Consider the following 27,330-nt stretch of genomic DNA (forward strand, 5'->3'; position numbering starts at 1 on the left):
TCTATTGTTGTTGATAACCTACTTTAATCAACAGTGGTCAGAAGGATGTAGGATGTTATTTCTATTTTCTTATACTTGTTGAGATTTGCTTTGTGTCTAAGTATGTGGTCAATATAATACCAGACCAGCAAATCAAAATAGAAAAACCCACACATAAGTACAACAACATAAACATGAACACAACAAGAACAACAATCAAACAGTGTTTCTTGATATCCCTCTATATCACTGGTCTCAATTCCCTAATAAAAGAACACAAACTAACAGAATGGACATGAAAACAGAATCAATCTTTTTATTGCATCCAAGAAACACACCCTTGGCATCAAGGATAAAAATCACCTAGAGATAAAAATAAAAATATATTCTAAACAAGTGGACCCAAGTAGCAAGCTGGTGTAGCCATTTTAAAATCTGACAAAATAGACTTTGAAACAAAGCTAATCAGAATAGGGAAAACACTATATATTACATCCTTATAAAAGGAAAAAAACTGCCAACAGTACATTGCAATTCTTAACATGTATGCATCAAACACATATGTACCCAAGTATGTCAAAGAAACCCTACCACAACTTAAATCATATACTGACCCTCAGATGCTGCTAGTGGGAGACTTCAATATCCCATTTTTGCCAATAGGCAGGCCATCCAGACAAAAACTAAATAGAGAAATGCTGGAGCTAACTAATGCTATAAACCAAATCAACCTAACAAATATTTACAGAATCGTTCAACCATCATAAAAGAGTATACCTCCTTCTCAGCAGCTAATGAAACTTTCTCCAAAATTTTCCATGTGCTCAGTCTATTGTTTCTAACTTGCCTTCAGTGCCTGAGGTTTTCTCTTTCATCTCTTGTATCCTACTGGTAAGGTTCTCCCAGGTAGTGGGTTTTCTATTTTTGCATTATTTAAAGAAACCCCTGCTTTCTAAGTGATAATCGTCTGTTTTCCACATTCTCCTAACAATGTGTTTCCCCTTATGTCCTTCTTCGATAAAGCCTAGAATGTTAGTACCAAAGTGTTAGTCAGTGTTGCTATTTCAGTGTCAGAAAAACAATCATTTCTTGTCCTATTTGCTGGAGTTATACTCAATACTACTGGTAGACTAGGGACTGTCTCCCTATTTCCTGTTTTTGGTATCCACATTTAAAAAAGGAAAATTCCAAAATGTAACATCCTCACAGCAAAGATACATGAGATAAACAGATAACAGAAACTTCCAACGTTGTAAAAAAGCTTTGGCTCAAGAATAATGTGTCATTCTTGTCAAAGCATATCACACAATCCACACATTGTTAGTAAGGAGAAATATGCTCCTCCCATGTAGTGAAGAGATGTTCTACAAGTCACATGGTTTAAAGTCCTCTGGTGTGGCTAGCTGGGTATAATAATGAAGTTGTTTACAGCCACCCACTGAACCATCACCTACTAATAAGCTCTTCAAAAGCTACTAGTCTTATCTTTAACAATACCATTAATGCAAATACAACACACTGCCAACCTTTTGCTCTTCTTTCATAAGGCAGCATGGCAGTTCTGCCACTTCTTGTTCAAGAATAAGTCAATAAAGTGTTATCTTCATGCTTAATACAGTTGACTGCACATAGAACACCCACTGGCTTAATTAGAATTGGCTGTCTGTTTATTGTATGGTAGTCAAGGCATATTTTCAAGAGAGTGAAAAAAAAATCAGTCAAGAACCAAGATTCCCAGTAGATTTATGAAAGCAGGCAATGCCTAGAAAAATAAAGACAATGAGAGCAGAATAACTATACTAAAAATATCTAGAATTGGCTGGCAGATGGTTAAGTAGGTAAGAACATTTGCTACTCTTAGGTAAAACCTAATTTTAGTTCTCAACACCCACATCCAGGATTTCTGACATCCTATTCTCACCTCTGAAGTCAAACACACACACACACACACACACACACACATACATACATACACACACTTTTTGTTTCCTTAATTTTCAAAATATCTACTCTACCTCAGTAAAGGCCACAGTGAAGGAATGATCTGAAAGGTAGCTCTCAGGGGTTTTTTTCAGAAAACATAATAGAAATCAATGTCATTTGATTTATGTTTTAAAAAATACATCTATTTTCAAGTAATTATGTGGTAGTCAAACAGGACTTTCAATTTGAAATGTCTTCCTCACAAATAATTAGTATTACTTTTTCCCTGTATCTCTTTTCAGAAAAGGAGCCCATTCATCCTTTATTATTTTGATCCCATATCTAAGTCAAAATGCCAAAAAAGAAAGAAACAACTTATAGATTAAAGGAAGAGACAAATGCAATGGCGGTAAGCACTAAGGATTATATTGATTAATAAATAATGTTACTTTTTACTAATAAAAATGTAGAAGCATTCATGGTATTTTCAATGAGCTCCTTGGAGATCAAACTACGGATAAATGTGTTTGAAGTGAAGAAAATTAGACAAGACTAAATTGGTCACACAGAACATGTACTTACATGTAATTCCTGGATTCACCAACATTGTCCCAGTCTACCCTGGTCTTAGGAAACATACTCTGAAACTAGAGGTGTTGATATTTTGTTTTCTGCCTTTGCTGGTAATTCTTGTTTGAAATGGTTTGAAGCAATATTCATAGATAATAAAAGAAGAAGGAAGGTGGTGATCTCAAATAAAAGCCAAAAGAGGCTATTCAAACTCTGAGGTCTCATGTTGTCAATGTGTCCCCTACACTCACCCCTGGGTGAATCATATAACATACCAAGGCTGTCCCTCTCACCTCTCTTCAAATTTAGAATGCTATACTTATACATAATACCCATCCATATTTATGGCTCCTTGAAAAATATTTTAGTCTAAGCCAACAGCATTAAAATTTAACAATATCGGAGTGCAGAACAGGTACTCAGACCATCTGCCACCAGGAACAGAAGAGACCCAGAGACAGAGGTATGGTGAGAAGGAGTTCCGACTAGCCAGGGGGCAGAGAGATCTCTGCCGAACACATGGAAAGTATGCCCCTACCCTGCTTGATCCAGGTACCAGGAACCCAGCATTGGGCCCTCTGTACCCAGCTGGCAGCTTTTGGGTGCAGAACAGGCGCTAGGACCATCTGCCACCAGGAACAGCGGAGATCCAGGGACACAAGCCAGGTACAAGGGAAAGGTGAGAACATATCACTGACAACAAGATGGCAAGAGGAAAGCGAAAGAACGTACCCCAGGGAAACCAAGACAACCTGGCAACACTAGAACCCAGCTCTCCCATCAAAACAAACAGTGGAATGCCAAACACTCCAGAAAAAGAAGACTCAGACCCGAAATCCTACCTCAAGATGATGATAGAGATCTTTAAACAAGAACAGGAGGAAAAGCATAACGAATTAGAAGCTTTTAAAAAAGAAACAAGAAAAACACTCAAAGAACTAGAAGAAAACAGAAACAAAGAAATGAAGGAATGGAAGAAGAAATTTAAAACAGAAATGAACACAATAAAGAAAACACTAAAAGAGACAACCCTAAAAGGTAGTAATCCTAAAAAAGAAATCAGGAGTCACAGAAGCAAGCATTTCCAATAGATTACAAGAGATGGAAGAGAGAATCTCAGGGGCAGAAGAAAACATTGAAAACATAGACAAAACAGTCAGAGAAGATGCAAAAAACAAAAAGCTCCTAACCCAAAATGTCCAGGAGATCCAGGACACAATGAGAAGACTAAAATAATAATAATAGGAATAGAAGAGGGTGAAGAATATCAACTAAGAGGCACAGTAAATATCTTCAACAAAATTGCAGAAGAAAACTTCCCTACCCTTAAGAATGAGATGACCACAAGCATAAAAGAAGCCTTCAGAACTCCAAATAGGTTGGACCAGAAAAGAAATACCTCCCGACACATAATAGTAAAAACATCAAGTGCCCAAAGCAAAGAAAGAATACTAAAAGCAGTAAGGGAAAAAAAACAGGTAACATATAAAGGCAGACCAATCAGAATCACACCTGATTTCTCAACAGAGACTATGAAAGCTAGAAGAGCCTGGACAGACATCATGCAGACCCTAAGAGAACACAAGTGCCAGCCCAAGCTGCTATACTCAGCAAAACTATCAATCACCATAGATGGAGAGACTAAGATATCCCAAGACAAAACTAAATTCACACAATATCTGACTACAAACCCAGCACTACAACGAATTATAGGTGTAAAACCCAATAAAATGAGGGGAACTACATCCTAGTAAAAACAAAAAGACTCCTAAGCAAGAAAACCAAAAGAAGAAAGACACACAGGCACAATTCAACCTACAAGGACAATAATAGCAGGAAACAGCAACCACTATTCCTTGATATCTATTAACATAAATGGATTCAACTCCCCAATAAAAAGATATAGGCTATCAGACTGGATATATAAACAAAACACAGAATTTTGCTACATGCATGAAACTCATCTCAGAAACAAAGATAGACACAATCTCAGAGTAAAAGGTTGAGGGAAAAACCTTCCAAGCAAACGGCCCCAAGAAGCAAGCTGGAGTGGCTATTCTAATATCGAATAAAGTAAATTTCCGAACAAAAGTTATCAAAAAAGATAAGTAAGGACACTTTTTACACATTACATGGGAAATGTGTCAGGGGGAACTCTCAATCCTTAATATATATGCTCCAAATACAAAAGCACCCATATTCATAAAAGAAACCCTACTAAAGCTCAAAAAATACATTTTACCCCACACAATAATAGTGGAAGACTTTAATACCCCACTCTCACCAATGGACCAATCATGGAAACAGAAACTGAACAAAGACTCTGTAAAACTAGCAGAGACTAAGAACCAACTGGAATTAATAGATGTCTACAGAACATATCATCCTAAAACAAAAGAATACACTGTCTTCTCAGCACCTCACGGCACCTTCTTGAAAATTGACCACATAATTGGACACAGAATGAGCCGCAATCGATATAAGAAGATTGAAATACTCCCATGCATCCTTTCAGATCATCATGGTCTAAAACTGGCCTTTAATAACAACAAAGACAACAAAAAGCCCATATACACATGGAAACTAAACAATGCTCTATCAAACGATAGCAGGGTCAAAGAAGAAATAAAGAAAGAAATTAAGGATTTTCTAGAATTCAATGAAAATAAAAAAACTACATACCCAAACCTATGGGATGCAATGAGAGCAGTACTGAGAGGAAAACACATAGCTCTGAGTGCTTCCAAAAAGAAACTGGAGAGAGCATACACTAGCAACCTGACAGCACAGTTGAAAGCTCTAGAACAAAAGGAAGCAGATACACCCAAGAAGAGTAGACGGCAAGAAATAATCAAACTTAGGGCAGAAAAAGACCAAATAGAAACAAAAAGAACCATTCAAAGAATCAACAAAACCAAGAGCTGACTCTTGGAGAAAATTAACAAGATTGATAAACCCTTAGCCAGACTAACTAGAGGGCAAAGAGAGAGTATCCAAATTAACAAAATCAGAAAGGAAAGTGGAGAAATAATGACTGAAACTGAGGAAATTCAAGAAATCATCAGATCCTACTACAAAAGCCTATACTCAACAAAGCTGGAAAATCTGGAGGAAATGGATGAATTCCTAGACAGATGCAAGATACTAAAGTTAAACCAGGATCAGGTAAACCATCTAAATAATCCCATAAAACCTAAAGAAATAGAAGCAGTCATCAAAAGTCTCCCAACCAAAAAAGGCTTTTTTTCAATAAAAAAAAAAAAGAAAGAAAACTATTAATTGGAAAAAAAAAAAAGAATTTTGTAGAGTCATTTTTTCTGGTAGCTGAATAGTACTCCATTGTGTAAATGTACCACAATTTTTGTATCAATTCATCTACTTAAGGACCTACCAAAAGAAATCTACAGATTCAATGCAATCCCCATCAAAATACCAACCCAGTTCTTCATAGAGCTGGAAAGAGCAATGTGCAATTTCATCTGGAATAAAAAAAGACCTAGAATAGCTAAATTCATCCTCAACAACAAGAAAACATCTACAGGAATCACTATCCCTGTCCTCAAGCTATATTACAAGGCAATTGTACTAAAAACTGCATGGTACTGGTACAGAAATAGGCACGTGGATATTGGAATAGAATAGAAGATCCAGAAATGAGCCCTCACATATATGGTCACCTGATTTTTGACAAAGGAGCCGTAAACATTCAATGGAAAAAGGACAGCCTATTCAACAAATGGTGTTGGTCCAACTGGCACTCAACATGCAGAAGAATGAAAATAGACCCTTTCTTATCTCCTTGTACAAAGCTCAAGTGTAAGTGGATCAAAGATCTCCACATTAAACCAGATACACTGAAACTACTGGATAAGAAAGTAAGGAAAACCTTAGAACACATAGGCACAGGAGAAAATTTCCTGAACAGAACACCAATGGCTCATGCTCTAAGATCAAAGATTCACAAATGGGACTTAATGAGATTGCAAAGTTTCTGTAAGGCTAAGGACACTGTCAAGAAAACAAAACGGCAACCAACAGAGTGGAAAAAGGTCTTTACCAACCCCACAACTGATAGAGGCCTAATATCCAAAGTATACAAAGAACTCAAGAAGCTGGACACCAGCGAACCAAACAACCCTATTAAAAAATGGGGTACAGAGCTAAACAAAAAGTTCTTAATTGGGGAATATATAATGGCTGAGAAGCATCTAAGGAAGTGCTCAACATAATTAGCCATCATGAAAATGCAAATCAAAACAACCCTGAGATTCAACCTCACACCAGTCAGATTGGCCAAGATCAAAAATTCAGATGACAGCAAATGCTGGCGAGGATGTGGAGAAAAAGGAACATTTCTCCACTGTTGGTGAGGTTATAAACTGATATAACCACTCTGGAAATCAGTCTGGCTGTTCCTCAGAAAAATGGACATAGTACTACCTGAAGACCCAGTTATTCAACTTCTGGGCTTATACCCTGAGAAGCTCCAACATACAACAAAGACACATGTACCACAATATTCATAGCATCTCTATTTATAATAGCCAGAAGCTGAAACGAACACAAAAATAATCTTTTAAAAAATAATGTTATTGAAAGTTTATGTATTTATATTTAAAGTGTTATTCTCTTTTTTCCCTCTTCCATCCTTCTCCCTTCTCCCCTTGCTTCCATAAAGATGCTCCCATTCCCAACTACTCACTCCCATATCATCACCCTGGTATTCCCCTACACTGGGGAAATGAGCATTCACAGGACCAAAGGCTTCTCTTTCTATTCATGCCAGACAATGCCATCCTCTGCTCCATGTGAGGCTGGAGCCATGGGTCTCTCTATGTATACTCATTGGTTGGTGTTTTAGCTCCTGGGAGCTCTGGGCTGGGGTTGGTTTGTTGACACTGTTGTTCTTTCCATGAACTCGAAAACCCTTTCAGCTCCTTCAGTCCTTTCTTCTTTAAAAGCTTCTAATTCTTTATGCTTTTCCTCCCGTTCTTGTTTAAGGATCTCTATCATCATCTTGAGGTAGGATTTCGGGTCTGAGTCTTCTTTTTCTGGAGTGTTTGGCATTCCGCTGTTTGTTGTGATGGGAGAGCTGGGTTCTAGTGTTGCCAGGTTGTCTTGGTTTCCCTGGGATAAGATCTTTCGCTTTCCTCTTGTCATCTTGTTGTCAGTGACTGGTTCTAGCCTTTCTCTAGTACCTGGCCTGTGTCCCTGGATCTCCACTGTTCCTGGTGGCGGATGGTTCAATCGCCTGTTGTGCACCCTGGAAGCCGCTGGCTGGGAGGGCCCAATGCTGGGTTCCTGGGTCCCTGGATCAAACCGGGCAGGCGCGCACTTTCCGAGTGCTCTGCTGAGATTTCTCTGCCCCCTGGCTAGTCAGAACCCGTTCTCACCCCGTTCTCACCAGTCCTGTGTCTCTGGGTCTCTGCTCTTCCTGGTGTAGGATGGTCTGAGCACCTGTTGTGCACCCCCAGAAGGCACGAGCTGGGAACATAGAGTCTGATGCTGGGTTCCTGGGTCCCTGGATCAAGCCGGGCAGGCATGCACTTTCCATGTGCTCCGCTGAGATCTCTCTGCCCCCTTGCTAACTGGAACCCTTTTTCACCCCGTTCTCGCCAGTCCTGTGTGTCTGGGTCTCTGCTCTTCCTCGACTCTACGAAATTCTTAAGAAAAATACATCTAGTGAATATCATCCTGAGTGAGATAACCCAGTCACAAAAGAACAGACATAATATGCAGTCACTGATAATTGGATACTAACCCCAGAAAGCTCTGAACATTCCAGAAACAACTCACAGACTATATGAAATTCAAGAAAAAAAAGGAAGAAAAGAGAAAACCATTATGCTTAATCCTTACACACCAAGGAAACTTTTACTAATTCCAGGTTACATCCTATTTTACATGTACTTTATGCTCATTGTAACAAGTAAGATTTTAATGCACACTATCAAACCTTTAAAAAAAACAAGCACTGACAAAAATATATTCATATACTTTTATGCAAAATGCTTAAAATGTGTACATTTCTCTTTTTTAAAAATAAAATGGTTTAAAAACAAAAAAAAATATGATTTTGAAAGTAAAACAATGACTTATTCTTTTAGATAAGAGGATGTGATCCTGGCAATTCAGCTTTTCTAAACAAGCTCAAAGACGATCTAATATGATTGACAATATCCTCTGGCATGTTAGACAAAATTTATGTTTAGTTGCACTAAAAAATGATTTTTTTGTTTATATGAAAACATCCTTATGATTCTTCTAGATTATATCTGTAAAGGCAAAGAAATTTCTAAAAAAACAAAAAGCCGTTCTCACTCTTTTAGCAATCAAGTGAATAGGATGTGCACTCAAGCTGTGCACACCTGCCTTTGTTTTCTACCTTTCTATACCATTGCTGTAGGGGGAAATTTCATAATAAAAAGAAACATTTGGGGAAGAAAGAGTTTGTTTGGCGTGTAGACTACAGTTCATCAACAGTAGAAGACAAGGGAGGGAGACTTGAGGCAGGAACTGAAGCAAAGGCCATAGAGGAATGCTGCTTGCTAGCTTGTTCTTCACAGCTTACTCAACCTACGTCTTTATATACCCCCAGGTCAATTTCTCAGAGATGGTACCTCCACATCAATGACAAATGAAGAAAATGCCCCACAAACTGCCACACATGCCAATGTGTTGGGAGCATTTTTCCAGCTGAGGTATCTCTTCTCAGATAACTTCAGCTTCTATCAAGTTGACAAAAAAAAACTAACCAGCGTAATAACCAATCCACCTCTTCCTCTATTTTTGTCACAATCAATAGGTCCTTAGCTAAGTTTTGGGCTTCACAAATACTATTTTTTCTTTTAAATGAGAGGTAAACTTGTTCATTCTCCAGTGGCAAAGATCAACACTGGATTCAGTAACAAGTAAAAACTGAAGTTCAAGTCCCAGATAAAAGGGAAAGAAGGAAAAGTCAAAAGTTCCTAGTTGGTTTTATCAGTGAAGAACAAAAGATAAGTGTTCTGACTACAGTCTGCCCTTAAAAATATCCATAGAAAGGATAACAAGTCTCAGAAAGACACTTCCAAGTCCCCATGGCATCTTTCTAAGACAGAGCAATAGGCCTCTGCTATTTAATTAACTATAAGCACTTACAAAATCAAAATAATTGTTCCTCAAGGCTGTTGTTAAATAATAATATTCTTGTTTAAACAAAGAAGACCCAAACTACTCTGCCACATCTGCCCCAACCTTGGTTCCTCCTTGGCATGTAAGTCTTTCAATACTCAGAGATAGTGAACACTCACCATCCTGAAGGAAAAGGTTTGGCAGGAGAGTGGAATCGGTTGCAATGTTGTCTAGAGTCTCCATGATTAAATCAATATCCTGAAGAGACTATATCTAGCACCTTGTTTATTGTTGCTTATTCTTTTCTGGTGAGCCTTGATGAATACACTAATGTACAGAACAAACTGAATATGTTCAAGACTTCTCAGACACCTAGACAGAAACCATCTTTAGTAGAGTCACCTTGAATAATAACACTGGTTCTCTCTTCTCACAGGCTGCACAAATAATGCTTGGCCTAATTAACAACGCACTGGGGAGTCTCTGGCTCTCTTTGTACAATCAAGAAGAAAAGAAACATAGTATCGGTTCTAGACTCATGTTAACAAGCATCGTTTACCTGTTTGTGTCTGGATCATTCGTGAGTGAACTATGGCATTACTGACTTCTATTTATTTAATTCTAATTGATGAAACAGAGTATTCTGTGGTCAACAGTTTGCTAGAGTCAATCACTGACTTCCAGTATTCATTTGAGCATTTTTTATTACCTGTTTTGATAAGAACCTCAGGAGCCTGAGATATATGGGTAGAAAAGATGTCAAAGGAGTAGTGCTAAGCAGACCTTTAAAGAGCGCGGGTCTGTCTACAACCACTATAAAGCCTTCCTTTTCAGAGTGAAACTCAAGAGCAAGAGTTTAGTGTCTAGAGAAATAGAGGCAATTTTTAGAGCAATTACATAAAGGAAAAGAAAAAACCTCTGGGCCAGAGTGGTGGGGAGCCAAGAGGAATGTGGAGAAATTAAACAGATTTCTAAAGTAGGTATTCTAATGGGTATGTTTATCGGTGACCACCAGGAGCATGCCCAATTGAAAGTAATGCTTGAGGAAGCCCAAAGCCATGACTTCCCCCTAACTAGTCTAACTAACAGATGCACTCAACCCAAAAGAAATTTGTTAATCAGGGGTCATTTATGTGACCTGGGACACAGCTGACTTCCCTTTGATAGCAAGTCTTGAGAAGCAGAAAGCTTAATATAAGGATGAATTTCTTTGCAGAGGACACGTTTCAACAAATACTCTTCCACTTTCTTGCTCTTCTCTACCAAGATGGAGCTTTCAAAGAGTAGAGGTCTAAGTGGAGCCCAGTCCCTGAGCTTTGTGGAAACGCTTCTGAGACACAGTCGTAATTACACTAAGCCAGTGGTCTGCCATTCATGTCTTTGATTGACAGGCAGAGGATTTACCTCTGAAGGCATTGCAAAACTGACAACTTTCTGGGAAAAGCTGTGTGTATTAAGAGCAATTACTTAAACTGGAATGATACAAGGAGTCTCCAGTTGCAAAGTGTCTAGGAAGATCTGTAAGCCCAAGACATAAACAGGAGGCTTGTGGAAGAAATTAGCCATGGATCCTGTTCAATGGTGTGTTCCTCCCTGCATCACACATATCCCAGTGGTACGTTAAGCTCATTTTAGCTTATCCACACAGTGTTGCCAGGTGGATCAAATGCAGTAATTCTTCACTCCCTTCTTTACAAATGTCTGCTGAGTTTAAGTAACTCTGGCAGAATGCCCCCACAATAAATCAGCAGGGTTCTCTTTAAGCCACGGTAAGGTGCCTCTGCTTTCATAGAGGACTGCATCCTCCTGGACTGAGAGATTTTTTGATCTCCTTCTTAGGATGTTTAGGTCATCTTCTGGGAGTTCTGCAGGCAAATGGAAGACATATGACAGGAAGAAAAGTTAATGCAAAATAACCACAAATAATCACGCTTTTGGGTAGCTCCAGAAGGTCACAGACATCACAATGATTGAGAAAACAGCCATAAATAAATCAAATAAATTATAAATAAAGCAATTTGATTTTCAGATAAACTGCTTTCTGAAACTATTTGTAGTGACCTTTTTTTCCCTAGAATATTTTAACTAGAAAAAGGATTTCTGTGGGTGGGAGCTGCCACACTAGCCATCTTGATCTTTAATGCTTCAGGTCATTGACTTGCTAACTGGACATGAAAGCATGGCCAAGGATACACTATTTGTCTCTCACAAACTTATTGAGAAATTCCTGAGTCCTGCCACCTACATGTTGAGTGCATAAATGATCAACAACTTTTAAAAGTCTTTTCATCTCTCTATCAAAAAAAAAAAAAAAAGTAGAACCACTTGTTTTAGGGAATCCCTTAGAACCAAGATAGGTGATTTTTTTCCATTTCAATGCTACCTTCTTCCTAAAACTCAGGGATAGTCTAGACATTAGAAGGACACAAGCATTAGGAAGAGAATATATTGAGGAGATGGATCAAACAGTATGGCTATTTCAATATAAATTTCTTCCCACAGTTCATCAACTCAGGATGCAGCAGTATAACCCAGGGTGGTTCTTCAATATACCAGGTACGTGGGAAAGCTGGACATAACCCGAAAGACAGAAATATTTTATTACACGAAAAGGAAGAGCTATTGGTGATTCTGAGACTTTGATAGGAGAAAACTTCTTCCAAATGCGCAGATGAAAAAATATCACTGAATTATTCTTAAACACACACACACACACACGCTTGTTTGTGTGAGCATGAAAATGGGAGAAGAAATGAACTGATGAAGTCTTTAAACTAGGAAGAAGACTTTCTGTTGAACAAGTTAAATTTCCTGTGTCCCCTTAAGTCCTTTGCTTTGGTTTGCTGTTGTTAAGTCACTCCCTCTTCCCATTACCACAAGCACATCCTCCTTGATAGCATGCAACTCTCTCACACACATGTGTACAAAATACATGAACACTTTCAGCTTCTCCTCAATGGTACACCTTCCTTCATAGCTCATTCAATGTTTTTCAAGCCACTTAAAAGAGTTTGGTGGCTGTTTCAAAGGAAGTTGGGAACCACCAAAAGGATTTAAATACTGAAGTAACACACATAAGCCTGACAATTCCTGAACTTGAAACCTGTTGGTATCATGACAGTTATTCAATTTCATTACATAACAATCAGAATATTTCTCCCCTATTGTCATTACTCTAGGCTTCTCCTTTGTCATTTTATTTTGTGTGTATGAAGGTGTTTTGTTTGCATGTATGTCTATGCATTATGTGTGTACAGTGTCCTTAGAAGAGGGCACCAGATCCTCCAGCACTGGAGTTACAGACAGTTCTGAGCTGTTGTGTGGGTGCTTAAAATTGATCTTGGGTCCTCTGTGAGAGCAGCCAATGCTTTTAACTGCTGAATGATCTATCCAATCCCTGTTGTAACCTTCAGATATTTAGCACATTGCAGACACTGTATTGGGATGTCCCGAGGAGTGCACATGCTGTGAAATGTGTTGTAAAATAAAAACTTCATGCTACTAACTTCTAGACAAGTTTGGAAGCCTTGATGGCAACCACTCTTAATACACTTGTAAAAAGTCAGATTTTACGATTTTTCGGACAAGAGAGGTGGGGAGATGGCTAAGTGGGTAGAATTGTCATTGCACACACATGAAGACCTGAACTGAAGTTCCCAGAACTAATGCAAGCCAGACACAGTACCACACCTGCAGTGCCACTATGTCTATGGTGAGATGAAGAACAGAGAATCCCCATGTGTACACACACAGACACTAGTGCTCTAACTCTGTTTATCCTATCCATGACTTCTTTTTTTGAACTATTGCAGCGTGTGTTAGCAGTTACAGCAAACGCCTCAAGTATCTTCATGGCTCTATTTGGTATATTGTTATTTGGATATGAATTTCCAATTTTTGAATCAATAGGAACTGAATACATTTGGTCAAATGTAAGTACCAAGTTTAATAATAACAATAATAGTGTTAGATAGAACTGAAATTTTATTTTGAATGGCACACCATGAAATTGTTCTAAAATACATATGGATAGAAGATTACTAGTTTGGACATTGCCACAAAATCCTAAAAGTCATTTAGTTGTTAGGAAGGGCCAGAGAGATTGCTGAAGTAGATATCAAAAGTTAGTATGGTATTATAATAAAATTACAAAATATTTACACAAAGAAAAATTCACCAGCTACTAGCAGAATTAAGATAGAGGAAACCTGATGGACATATCCAGACCCCCCACACACACACCCATACAATTAGTTTTTGAGAATTTGATACACAAGTACAGTTTCCTTACCTCATTCTATTCCCACCTCTTATAGCCCCTCTCTTCCGCCCCCTTCTCCTAGCTTCATGACCTTTTTTCCTGCGGTCACTATTGTTTATAAACTATTGAGTCCATTCAGTGTTGCTCGTGCATATATGTGTTTGGGTGTCCTAGGCTATGTCCCAGAGAAACTAATTTTCCTTCCCTCAGCAGCCATTGGTCACTTGCTGGGAGCTGGACTTGTGAACTTGTCCTCATCTGCACTGGCATGGCAGCTGGCATTTTGCTGGTCTGTTTAGGCAACTGTGTTGAGACTTCATGGGTGCAACTTCCCTGTCATTTTTAGGAGACAGTGTCTCACAGCAGGGCTCTGCTCCTTTGGTTCCTACAACATATTTATAAGATGAAGTCATATTAGTCAGTTTGTGGAAAATGAAACTTATCAATAAAATACTATCAACTCAATGGTATATCTATTTCAAAGAAAATTTAAATCATCACATATTCTTGTTATGTGGAAAAGTAAGTCAGTAATAAATGCATAAGCATAAAATTATGAAGACCACCATTTAAAAGTTACATAGTAACAACATAAAGAAAGAAAACTAGGAAACAAAGAGAAGGAAACTTACACATTTTGAGTTGTAAAATGTTTTTATTTTTGATGCAGTGTAAGCTGTGATAACAACAGTGTCTCAGGGCTAGGAGGGCGGAGCCACTGTACCAGAGAGCTAGGAGGGCGGAGCCACTGTCCCAGAGAGCTAGGAGGGCAGAGTCATTGTCCCAGAGGGCAAAGAAATTTCCCAGAGACTGAGGAGGATATTTTTCAGGTCTTTAAATCTACCAAAATGTAGCTCCACTGGACTGTGTAAATAGGCCCTAGGAGCTTTTCCTCCTTTTTAATTTCCCACTTTGGGAGTGTATCCTCTGCTGCATCTTGAGTCTTGGCCGTGAATTACTTTTCTCTGGCTTCATGAGTCCATGGGGACAGAGAACTTTTGGTCTTTGCTAAACCATTGTTTAAGTCTTTCCTACAGTTGATTTCAAGAAGGATTTAGAGCTTCTTGACTGCATGGTATTTAGGGATATTTTGTACTTAGAAATGATGCTTTAATAATTTAAAATTGGAGAAGGTGTTGAGATGAGAATATGTTTTGCACATGGGAAGGACATTAATTTGGAGGGGCTAGAAGCAAACTTATAGGTTGAATTGTGTTTTTAAATATGTGCAAATGTGACTTTTTATTAATGGGGTCATTACAAATATATTTAGTTAAGTTAAACTAAGGTCACTCTGGAGAAGGGCAGACCACATTACTGGCATTCTTATAAGAAGGATACTTGGTGTCTGAGGAAGATGGCCATGTGAATATACAGACACATTGGAATATAGCCACTGTAATTCAAGGTGCTTCCCAAATCTGAAGAAGAAAGTCTCTTCTTCAGAGAAACTAGAAGGAGGATTGTCCCACCAACACATTGATTTGTAATTATGAGACAGTTGATTTCTGTTTCAGAAATCATTCATGTTATGGTATTTTATCACAATGTCCTTGGGGAACAAGTAGAGGAGGCCAGTGAATTTCTATCTGCTTCTCCGGTGTTTTATTCCAATTGAGATTAGACACAAGAATGAAAACAACTGAGAAAACACACACACACACACACACACACACACACACAACACACACACACATATGTATACAGGGCTGTCAGCTTTGAGATTGATTATCACCTTTGAAATCACCATGTTAATGAGTTTGGTAACACTGACTGTCAGGGTTAGTATGGTTGTAATGAAATACCATGGCCAAAGCAACTAGGGAAGAAAAGGGTTTATCTGGCTTTTCTACATCACAGTTCATCATCAAAGGAAGTCAGAACAAGAACTCAATCATGGCAGGAACCTAGAAACAGAAGCTGATGCAGAGACCATGAAGGAGTGCTGCTTATTGGCTTGTTCCCCATGGCTTACTCAGACTGCTTTCTTACAGAACCCAGGACCACCTGCCCAAGGATGACACACCCACAATGGGCGGAACCCTCTCACACCAATCACTAGTTAAGAACTAGTCATACAGACTTGCCTATAGCCTGATCTTATAGAAGTATTTTCTCAATTGAGGCATCCTTATCTCTAATAATTTGAGCTTTTATCAAGTTGACCTAAACTAGCCAGAACACTGATATTTATGGATTAAGTCCATCTACCTATTTAAAATATACAATAAACTAAATGCTTCCCTATTAGAAACCAGACAAGTATTAGCTATTGGGAAAAAAAAAAATTGAATGTTCTAAGCACAATTCATTCTAGGAGAAATAAAAGGAGAGAACCCAAAAGAATCTGACTGTCTCTGTCAGAATGATCCATTCCACTGGTAAGGGTGTATTCTTCCCATCAGCCCTTTTAAAAGAGACTGAGAATTATAGATGGGCATCTAATCCAGTTGTTATCAGAGAGGTTTCACCCAGCAACTGATGAAGACAGATAACAAGACCCACAGCCAAACATTAATCAGAGTTTGGGAAATTCCTTGAAAGAAGGGAAGACTGAATTGTAAGAGTCAGAGAAGTAAAGGACAGCTAATCTGAGCCCATAGGGGCTCACAGAGGCTGATCTAACAATCAGAGATCCTGCATGCCTTCTCAACACATGTTGCAGTTGTGTAGCTTGGTCTTATGAGACTCCTAATTGTAGGAGCAGAGGCTGTCTCTAACTCTGTTGACTGACTCTGGAACCCTTTCCCCCTACTGGGCTGCATAGTCCAACCTTAATAGAAAAGGATGCACCTAGTCTTACTACACCTTGATATGACAGGACTGGTTGATATCCATAGAGGCAAGCCCTTTTCTGAAGAGAAGTAAAGGAGTGATTAAAAAGGGTAAGGGACTGGGGGAAAGGGGACTTGGGAGTAGAGGAAGGAAAAAACTGCAGTCAGGATGTAAAATAAATAATTTTAAATGTTTATAAAAGGGAGTGCTGAGAAAAATGAGGCAAACTATACTGCTTTGCTTTTTCTCCTTTCTAACCCCATCATGTGTAAAACAGAAATAAAAGTTGGGAAGCTGTTAAGAGAATTAAAGTGTTTAGCAAGAGATCCACTTCATAAACAGGAAACAACTGTCTTGAAATAATCATAGTTGTTTGGAACTGTAAAGGATAAATGGAGCATTTTGACCTTGAAACACGTTCTTTGCACAGTTTTCACATGACTTGTCCCACATGCAGAATATTTCTTTTCTCATTCAGATGGCTGGCGTAATGCTTCTACAAATTTCCGTCATATGTACCATCTCAGAGTTGGTTGTTGCCGTCATAGTCCTCAACTGGTTCGTAACATCACGTAAGAATAAAGAACCCACAGAAGAAAGTGAGTAACGGAGACCAGGGAGATGAATTAGAGGGCAAGGCACCTGCTACACAAACATGGTGACCTAAATTCCAGTCCCAACACAAATGTGGAAAGAGGTAGATAGCAGGTATCTGTGACCCTTCCTGGGGGACAGAGAAATAGCTAGTCAGTCTAACAGAACATCAACTTCAATAAGAAACACTGTAAAAAATAAATAGACCAATAAAGTGTAAAACAATACCCCAACATCAACCTCTGGCCACAACAGGAGCCTGAAGAGAAACAAAACTCCTCAAAAAAGGCTAGAGATTTTATTAGAGCAAGACAATTAAGAAAATCTATACCCAATCAACACTTTGCCATATTGTCTTAAATATGGAGCTTTGAGACAAAACATTCAGAGATGTGTAAATGAATAGCAAAGCATGTGCTTCACAAATGGAGAAAAATAAGTCAACTAATTTTTTCTAAGTAAGTCTAGACCCTTAACTTAAATGGGAAATGCTTTATTGAGCTAAAATAAGTAGGTGTTAAAGCAGATTGATTCTCAACTTGTTTGAAGAACTATCATATTGAATTTTGTAGTGGCTGTATGAGTTTGCAGTCCCACTAGAAGTGGAGGAGTATTCCCCTTGCTCTACATCCTCACTAGCATCAGCTGTCACTGAGGGTGTATCTTGGTTTTCTTGGGAACTCCTAACAATTAGAGCAGAGGCTGTCTCTGACTCTGTTGACTGACTCTGGGATCCTTTCCTTCTACTGGGCTGCCTTGTCCAACCTTAAATGAGAGGATGTGCCTAGTCTTACTACACCTTGATATACCAAGGCTGGTTGATATCTAAGATATCTTGAAGAACTACTGTTTTCTGAAGAGAAATGGAGAAGCAGTGGATCTGGGAGAGAAATAGGGGGCTAGGAGGAGTGGAAGGAAGAGAAACTCTTATTGAAGTGTATTGTGTACAAGAAAAGTATATTTTGTACTTAAAACCAAAAGCAAAAATAAGTTTATTTTAAAAAATCTAAAAATATAGCAGCACCTAACCTAAATTTTTTTAAAAACTGAAACTCTTTAAAAAATTAGAATCCCAAAGCAGAAAACTACAACAGCAAAATAGAAAATTATAATGCAATAATTTAAAAGAATATGTGAGCTGGAAAAAGAAACACCAAATTGAAGATCAATCAGATTCAGTTACCATCAGTAGCACAGAGTAAGAACAAATCCAGAAAGTGAACAGTGTATTACACACCTGGGAAACACCAGGGGGAGGGACAAACTCTGCATTATGGTGGCCACAGGAGGAGTAAGAAAGGAAAGAAAAAGGAAAGGGGAAAGAACAAATTTTAAAGAACTTTTAGAACATTTCTAGCTGTAAATAGTATATGTTTTAAGTCTCAAATCAAAAACTCAACTTTCTGCTGTTGAAAAAACTATAAAATGACTTTTAAAACTAAGTTTAAAGTGAAAATGAAAATAATAGCCTGAAGTAAAAATAAATGCATATGCCCTATACAATCAGTGCATATCAGTAATAAAAAGAGAACAAAGAAAAGAAAAAGTGTGTTCTCTTTTCAAAAAAAATAATAAACCAGCATTCCTTTAGCTATATGGACAAAAAAAAAAGAAATACTGAATTTAGTTTGCAATTACGAATAAACAGACAATAGTAAAGAAATAAAAATACTGAAATGGCTATTAAACAAACAACATGCCAACAAACAAGATAACTGTTCTCGTCTGTTTTCTGGTGCTGTAATAAAACACTGACCAATTTGATGACTAATTAATCTTTTCAAATGGTACTGGGACAACTAAAGAATAAAACTAATAAACCACAAACCTATATTTCATCCTAAAACAAAATAATATACCTTCTTCTCAGCACTTTACAGCACCTTCTCCAAAATTAACCATATAGTTGGTCACAAAACAGGCCTCAACAGATACAACAATAACAAAATAATCCCATGCATCCCGTCAGATCACCATAGACTAAGGCAAGTCTTCAATAACAAAACAAAAACAAAAATCCCACATACACATGGAAGCTGAAGAATGTTCTACTTAATAATAACTTGGTCAAGAAAGAAATAAATCAAAGACTTTTTAGAATTTAACAAAAATGAAGGTACAACATACCCAAACATAAGGGATACAATGAAAGCAGTACTAAGAGGAAAACTCATAACGCTGAGTGCCTCTAAAAAGCAACTAGAGAGAGTATACACTAACAGCTTAACAGCACACCTGAAAGCTCTAGAAAAAAAAAAAAAGAAGAAGAAGAAGAAGCAGATGCACCCAAGAGGAGTACACAACTGGAAATAATCAAATTCAGAGCTGAACTCAACTAAATAGAAACAAAAAATACTATACAAAGAATAAACAAAACCAAGAGCTGGATCTTTGAGAAAATCAGCAAGATCGAAAAACCCTTATCCAGGTTAACTAGGGGGCACAGAGAGAGTATCCAAATTAACAAAATTAGAAATGAAAGGGGAGACATGACAACAGAAACTGAAGAAAATCAAGAAATCATCAGATCCTACTAAAAAAGCCTATAATCAACAAAACTGGAAAATTTAGAGGAAATGGACAATTTTTTATACAAATATCAGGAACCAAAGTTAAATCGGGATCAGATAAACCATCAAAAAAGCTTCATAACACCTAAAGAAATAGAAGCAGTCATCAAAAGCCTTCCATCCAAAATAAAGCCCAGGACTTAATGGGCTTAGTGTAGAATTCTTTTAGACCTTCATAGAAGACCTAATACCAATGCTCTTCAAACTATTTCACAAAATAGAAACAGAAGGAACATACACAATTCATTCCTCAAAGCCACAATTACGTTCATTGCTAAACCACACAAAGACTCAACAAGTAAGAGAATTTTAAACCAATTTTCCTCATAAACATTAATGCAAAAATACTCAATAAAATTCTTGCAAATGAAATCCAAGGACATATCAAAATGATCATTCACCATGATCAAATAGACTTCATCCCAGGGATGCAGGGATGGTTTAATATGCAAAAATTTATCAATGTCATCTACTATATGAACAAACTCAAAGAATAAAAAAACACAAGATCGTCTCACTAGATACTGGGACAGCATTTGAGAAAATTCAACACCCCTTCATGTTAAAAGTCTTGGAAAGGCTAGGAATTCAAGGCCCATACCTAAACACAGTAAAATCAATATACAGCAAACAAGTAGCCACCAACAAACTGGTGAGAAACTTGAAGCAATCCCACTAAAAACAGGGACTAGACAAGACTGTCCACTCTCTCCTAACCTATTCAATATAGTACTAGAAGTATTAGCCAGAGCAATCAGACAGCAAAAAGAGGTCAAAGGGATACAAACTGAAAAGAAAGAAGTCCAAATATTTGCTGATGATATGATAATATACTTAAGTGACTCCAAAAATTCCACCAGAGAACTCCTATAGTTGACAAACAACTTCAGCAAAGTGTCTGGATATAAAGTTAACTCAAACAAATCAGTAGCCTTCCACTAGTCGAAAGACAGACAGGCTGAGAAAGAAATTAAAGAATCAACACCCTTTACAATAGTCACAATGACTATAAAATACCTTGGGGTGACCCTAACCAATCAAGTGAAGGATCTTTATGACAAGAATTTTAAGTCTCTAAAGAAAGACATTGAAGAAGGCCTCAGAAGATAAAAAGATCTCCCATGCTCATGAACTGGAAAGATCAACATAGTAAAAATGGCCATCTTGCCTAAGGCAATCTACAGATTCATTGCAATCCCCATCAAAATTCCAACTCAATTCTTCATAAAGATCAATCTGCAAATTCATTTGGAATAATAAAAAACCCAGGATAGCAAAAACTATTCTCAACAATAAAAAAAAAAAAACTTCCAGGGGAATCACTATCTCTGACCTCAGGCTGTATTACAGATCACTTGTGATAAAAACTGCATGGTCATGGTACAGAGACAGGCAGGTAGATCAATGGAAAAGAACTGAGGACCCAAAAATGAACCCACACCTATGGTCACTTGATCTTTGACAAAGGAGCTAAAAAACATTCAACGGAAAAAAGACAGCCTCTTCAACAAATGATGTTGGTTCAACTGGCAGTCAAGATGCAGAAGAATGAAAATTGATTCTTTCTTATCTCCTTGTACAAAGCTCAATTCCAAACAGATCTAAGACCACCACATAAATCCAGGTACACTGAAACTAATAGAACAGAAAGTGTGAAAGAGCTTAGGCACAAGGAAAATTTTCCTGAGCAAAACACCAATGGACTTTAAGAGCAAGAATCGACAAATGGGACCTCATGAAACTGCAAAGCTTCTATAAGGCAAAGAACACTGTCAACAGGACAAAACAGCAACCAACAGATTGAGAAAAGATCTTTATGAGTCCTACATCTGATAGAGGGATATCCAATATATACAAAGAACTCAAAAAATTAGACTCTAGAGACTCAAATAATCCTATTAAAAATGGGATATGGAGTTAAAAAATTCTCAACTGAGGAATATTGAATAGCTGAGAAGCATCTAAAGAAATGTTCAACATCCCTAATCATCAGGAAAATGCAAATCAAAACAATATTGATATTTCACCTCACACCAACCAGGATGGCTAAGATCAAAAACTCAGGTGACAGCAGATGCTGAAGAGGATGTGGAGAAAGAAGAACACTCCTACACTGTTGGTGGGACTGTAAACTGGTACAGATACTCTGGAAATCAGTCTGGAGGTTTCTCAGTAAATTGGACATAGTACTACCTGAGGACCCAGCTATAACACTCCTGGGCATATACCACAAAGATGCCCCAATATCAAACAAAGACACATGCACAACCATGTTTATAGCAGTCTTATTATAATAGACAGAAGCTGGAAAGAACCCAGATGTCCTTCAATTTAGGAATGGATACAGAAATTCTGGTACATATACACAATGGAGTATTACTCAACTAGCAAAAAAATGACTTAATGAAATTTCTAGGCAAATGAATAGAACTTGAAGCTTTCATCCTGAGTAAGGTAACCCAGTCACAAAAGAACACTCATGGTATGTACTCACTTATAAGTGGATACTAGCCCAAAAAGCTCATATTACCCAAGAAACCATTCACAGAACTTTTGAAGGTCAGAGAAGGAGAGGGTCAGAGGGTAGATGCCTCTGTCTTTCTTGGACAGAAGAGTAGAACATTCATGGGAAGAAATAGAGGGACAAATAGAGGAGCAGGGATTGGAGAAAGGATCATCCAGAGACTGCCTCACCTGGGGATAACACCCCACTAGCACCCAATAATCCCAAGTACTATTGCTGATGCCAAATAGTGCTTACTGGCAGGAACCTGATATGGATGCCTCCTCAGAGTCTCTGTCAGAGCCATAATAATACAGAGTAGGATGCTTGTAGCTAACCATCAGACTGAATACAAGGACCCTAATGGAGAAGCTGAAGAGGGGACTGAAGAAGCTGAAAGGGTCTGCAACCCCATGGGAAGAACAAAATTGTCAACTAAGTCCACCACTGTTTCCTGAGACTAAAACACCAACCAGGGACTAAAATACCAACCAATAAGTTTGCATGGACCCATAACCCAAGGTTTTAAGAAGCTTTTGCACATTTTTCTGGACCTTTCAACATGTTTACTCTCAGAAGACAGAGAATAACTCTGAGAATTCCAAGACCAGCATCTAACTGAGATTGTGCAACTTGGGCTGTTATTCTTTGGAAGTTCAAGACATGAAATGGTCTTTTCATTTCAGACTGTTTGGATCCTGTTAATGATGTAGCCAGTGTTTCTTCATTAGAGAGAGGAATAACTCAGGATCTCAGTTTTACCAACCAATCTTGTGGGTGAGCTACCAGGGAAATTCGTCCACGTTAGTAGTTAGTTGACAGCAGTCCCTGTCAACCACTGACTACATATCTAAGAGAGACAGTATGAGAATTGTCCAGTGAACTCAGAAATTACATATTGCAAAAAGAAAGAAAATGTTTACCCCAGTAGTATTGGCATGTTTCTTAACCAACAGCAGAAAGTCCAGCCTAGACTTGTCTGAAAGTTTCAGTGTAACCACGAGATGTTGAATACCGAATCCTCTTGCCTCTACATCCTTAATGCTAAGATTACAGGAAGCCTAAAGAAGTCTGTGATCTGGGTCCTAACTAACTTGGAATTAATCTCTTGAAAACTTCACTTGAACAGTTTGCCACACTTCAAAGATCGAAATTGTTTTCCTATTTACTTTTGTCTCTAGGCTCTCATACATGCATTTCTTTTGTATAAGCATCTCCTTTTCTCTTCTCTCTCACTCCAACAAGATTACTTATATTTTCCTATATTGTCATTGTGCCATGGAAGCCCTCTTAAAATATTTATCTCATTAAGGCTCCCGTGCTGTAATAATATGCCACAATTTTTATTCTAAATGTTAAATTAATTTTCTCTAGAAAAAAAAGAAAAAAGAAAAACCACTACCCTACACAAGCTCCACAAGTTAATTCAAAATGCAAAAGGACCTGAGCTTAAGAGTTATCATTGTGAAACTCTTAGAAGAAACTCTAAGCATAATTCTTTGTAATGTAAGCTAGGTAATGATGTATTAGATATTACATCAAACACACAAAAAACATTTTGTGCATAAGTTGATGATTGGCCAAGGAAAGAATACAAAAGAGAAATCTAGTGAATATAGTTGCAAGAACCCTCACTACCAGCAACAAAAATATCAACCAAAGCAGAAGCTGAAGGGATGGTTCAGCAGTTAGGAGCAGTCACTTATGAAGACCCGGTTTACTTCCCACTGGCTACATACAGCAGCTTCCAACCACCTGCAACTCTCCAACATCCTATTCTGGTTCCTCTGAGCAATGTATGCACATGGTGCACATACGTCAAGCAGCCACACACACATACATGCAAATAAAAATAAATTAAAATTTTAAATTCTTTAGTTATCCAATCAAATATAGTAACTTTTTAAAAGTTTATACACTGACTAAATAGGCGTTATCCTGAGAACTCAAAGTTAGCTCATAAATATTAATCAGCAGAACACTACATTACTAGATAAAGAAACATAATCACTAAAAAAATGATAGATTATGTACATAGGTTGCAATAGTGATAGTTTTAACATATGTTACCTAAAATTTTCCAAAATAAGTAGCTGTTTTCTTGTATCAGCCTAAAATTCTTCCTGGGAACAGTGGGATAACAGTTCCTAGGATTCTTCTGGATACTATATGAAAACAAACTTCTGAGATGAAGCTAAGCTATAAATGGAGACGAGGTCTTGAGAGCAGTTAACTACATTATTGAAGAATGTTTACTTTATACTATGGGTATCAGAGGGCCCTTGAAGTATTCTAACAGTAGTGTATCTCAGTCAAACTTTGTTTCTATTACAACTGTATTTGTTAGAATATTTTCTATAGCAAATGATAGGTACCCACCCCTAACTCAATAATTACTCAACCAATCAGCATCTGTTAGAACAACAGTTCCAAAGTTAGGAAGACCTTAGGCATGATGGGTGCAGGACTTCCTTCTGTCCTCCAACTCTCTATCTTCATCTGTATCCTAAGACTGCTTCAGTTCATGATCCCAAGGTGGCTCGGGCAACATAACTCCTGGTCACATGCCTCAGAAATTGGTTCTTCATCCTCTGAAGGAACAGGAAACCCCTCTCTCCTTCTCACAGACGCAACTGCTTTCAGCTCTGGAGTAAATAACAGCAAATGTGTTGTCATAAGACAAGTTATGGTTGCAGGGTAGTTTTGAGGGAACCTACCTGCATCCAGGCCATTCCAGAAGAAGAGAAAACGGAAAAGAAAACAAGGCATTAGACAAGGAACAGTAATTGGGTAATCAAAGTGATGCATATCTAAACTTAAACAATGCAGAAGACTGAAAGGAAAAGAAGTTTGAAAATCAAAAAGTTTATATACATTGTGTGTATTAGTTTTATATTCAGTTTTTTTTTTCAAGCAACAGGACTATAGGTGGCTCAGCCTTTCTTTACAGTTCCCATATCACTCAAGAGTTATTAAACTGAGTTTTGAATACTTAACCTTAATTCCAGGGGATTAAGAGATGGTTTCCTAAGTACTCATCTTTTCAGGAGTGTTTTGTGTGTTCTTAATTAGCAAAATATTCTTTGATACGTTTAAAGGACATATGAAAAAAAAGCTTTAAAGTGTTGCTCAGGAAAACAATAATACCATGTCATTTAGGATGTATTCTAGTCTCAGTTTCTGTTTCTTAAAAAAAAAAAAAATCCGTGCCCCAAAGAAACTTAAGGAAGAAAGGGTGTTTACTTGTCTTATAATTACTGAATACAGTCCATTATTGTGGGCATAAACTTAAAGCACCATGTTCACAGTGAAAAACAGAGAGAAAATAAAAACCTGGACCCTTGTGTTCTTGCTGATCTCAGCTAGTTTGCTTGACTCTAAACAGTCCAAGGCCTGGCCCATGAAATGGTGCGACCACACTTATGGTGGGTAGTCCCACCACAACTAGTAATCAATATAATAACCCATAGACATGCCCACAAACCAATCAGATCTAGTTAATTTTTCAACTGAAAGTCTCTTCCAGGTGAGGCTAGGTTGTGTCAACTTAAGAGTTAAGACTAGCCAACATAGGATGCCTTCCTGCAAGGCATTCAAGGCCCCTGCATCTGACGGAACCACAAGAATATAGCAGAAGGTTAAAGTCCTTTGGAAAAGTGTAATACTTGAGGGTAGTGTGTTTGCTGCTAGTCATAGAAATCTGTGGGATAGATATGATGCATACATGTATGCACTCCCAGCACTCAGGAGGCTAAGGCAGAAGAATCATCCATTCCAGGGCAACTTGAAATACATAGTGAGATTCTATCCAAAAACAAACCAACCAAATAAGTAATTAAACAATACCTCTTAGGTCATAGATCCAAGGGTCTGACCTCAGGACATAGTAAGTGCTGTCTTTCCAGAGTTTCAACTCATGCATGCTCTGGGCTTTTACATTTAAGTGGTTCTTATTTAGTCTAGTTTTGACTTGATGACTTAAGGTGAGCCTTTTTTCTCAAGATGATACTAATGATCAATTTGCTATCTCTCAACTTTTTCTAGGGGTACCCCATCGAGAACCAGAACCACCACCTTCAAAATCAGCATCTCAACATGAGATGGAAACCATCTGTGAAGACTTCGAAAACAAAGACTTGGAAAACGAAGACTTGGAAAACGAAGACTTGGAAAACAAAGACTTGGAAAACAAAGACTTGGAAAACAATGAAAATAAAACCTAACTGCAGAACCCAGCAGGGTTTGTTGGTTTGTTTTTTGTTTAATTTTTTTTTTTACAAGACTCCTCACCAGAAATGTACTCCAATGATGTCCTTGCCAGTTCTCACTTTCTCCTAGTTCAGTAATAAAGGATGCAATTTAATCAAAAATTGGCTCTTCTCTCACTATCTTAGTCAACGTTCCATTGCTGTAAAAAAACACCATGACCACAGCAACTCTTGTAAAGAAAAGCATTTCACTGGGGCTGGCTTACAGTTCCAAAGGGTTCATTCATTGTCATCATAGAAGGACACATGGCAGTGTGCAGACAAAGTGTTAGTGAAGGAGCTAAAGATTATATATTCAGAGACACAGACAGAAGGAAGAGAGTCAGCAAGGCCTTGCTTGGGCTTTTGAAAGATCAAAGCCCACCACTGAGTTACACACCTCTTCCAACAAGAACACAAATCCCAATCCTTTCAAAAAGTGCTGCTCCCTAAGATTCTAAATATATGAGCCTATGGGAGCCATTTTTTAACTTTTATTATTAGATACCCTGTATGTGCATTTGAGATGTTATCCCTTTACCCCGCCCCGCTCCCATCCCCCCTCCCCCTCAAGTTGCCTTCACAAAGGTGCACTCTGTCCTGATCCTCCTCTCCACACCACTGCCTAGTCATTCCCCTACACTGGAAAAACATCCCCTCTCTGGAACAAAAGCCTCTTCTCACATTGATGCCAGACACTGCCATCTTCAACTAAATACACAACTGGATCAATAGGTCTCTCAAAGTGCACACAAAGGTTGGTGTTTTACTCCATGGGAGTTTTGGATAATTTGG

At 38.0% G+C, this 27,330-nt stretch overlaps 1 protein-coding gene across 1 annotated transcript; it reads left to right on the forward strand.

Annotated features, from left to right (window-relative positions):
• Positions 1–2,305: 2,305 nt before the first annotated feature.
• Positions 2,306–26,511, forward strand: LOC308417576 (uncharacterized protein; the record flags this gene model as incomplete). The annotated part of the gene is made up of 6 exons (XM_080912943.1): positions 2,306–2,311; positions 10,022–10,165; positions 12,088–12,141; positions 13,398–13,517; positions 17,100–17,220; positions 26,333–26,511. The coding sequence occupies 6 exons, from the start codon at positions 2,306–2,308 to the stop codon at positions 26,509–26,511; spliced, it is 624 nt and encodes a 207-aa protein (XP_080769069.1).
• Positions 26,512–27,330: the final 819 nt, after the last annotated feature.

This window comes from Micromys minutus (assembly GCF_963924665.1).
Source record: "Micromys minutus genome assembly, chromosome: 2".
Classification (NCBI taxonomy): Eukaryota; Metazoa; Chordata; class Mammalia; order Rodentia; family Muridae; genus Micromys; species Micromys minutus.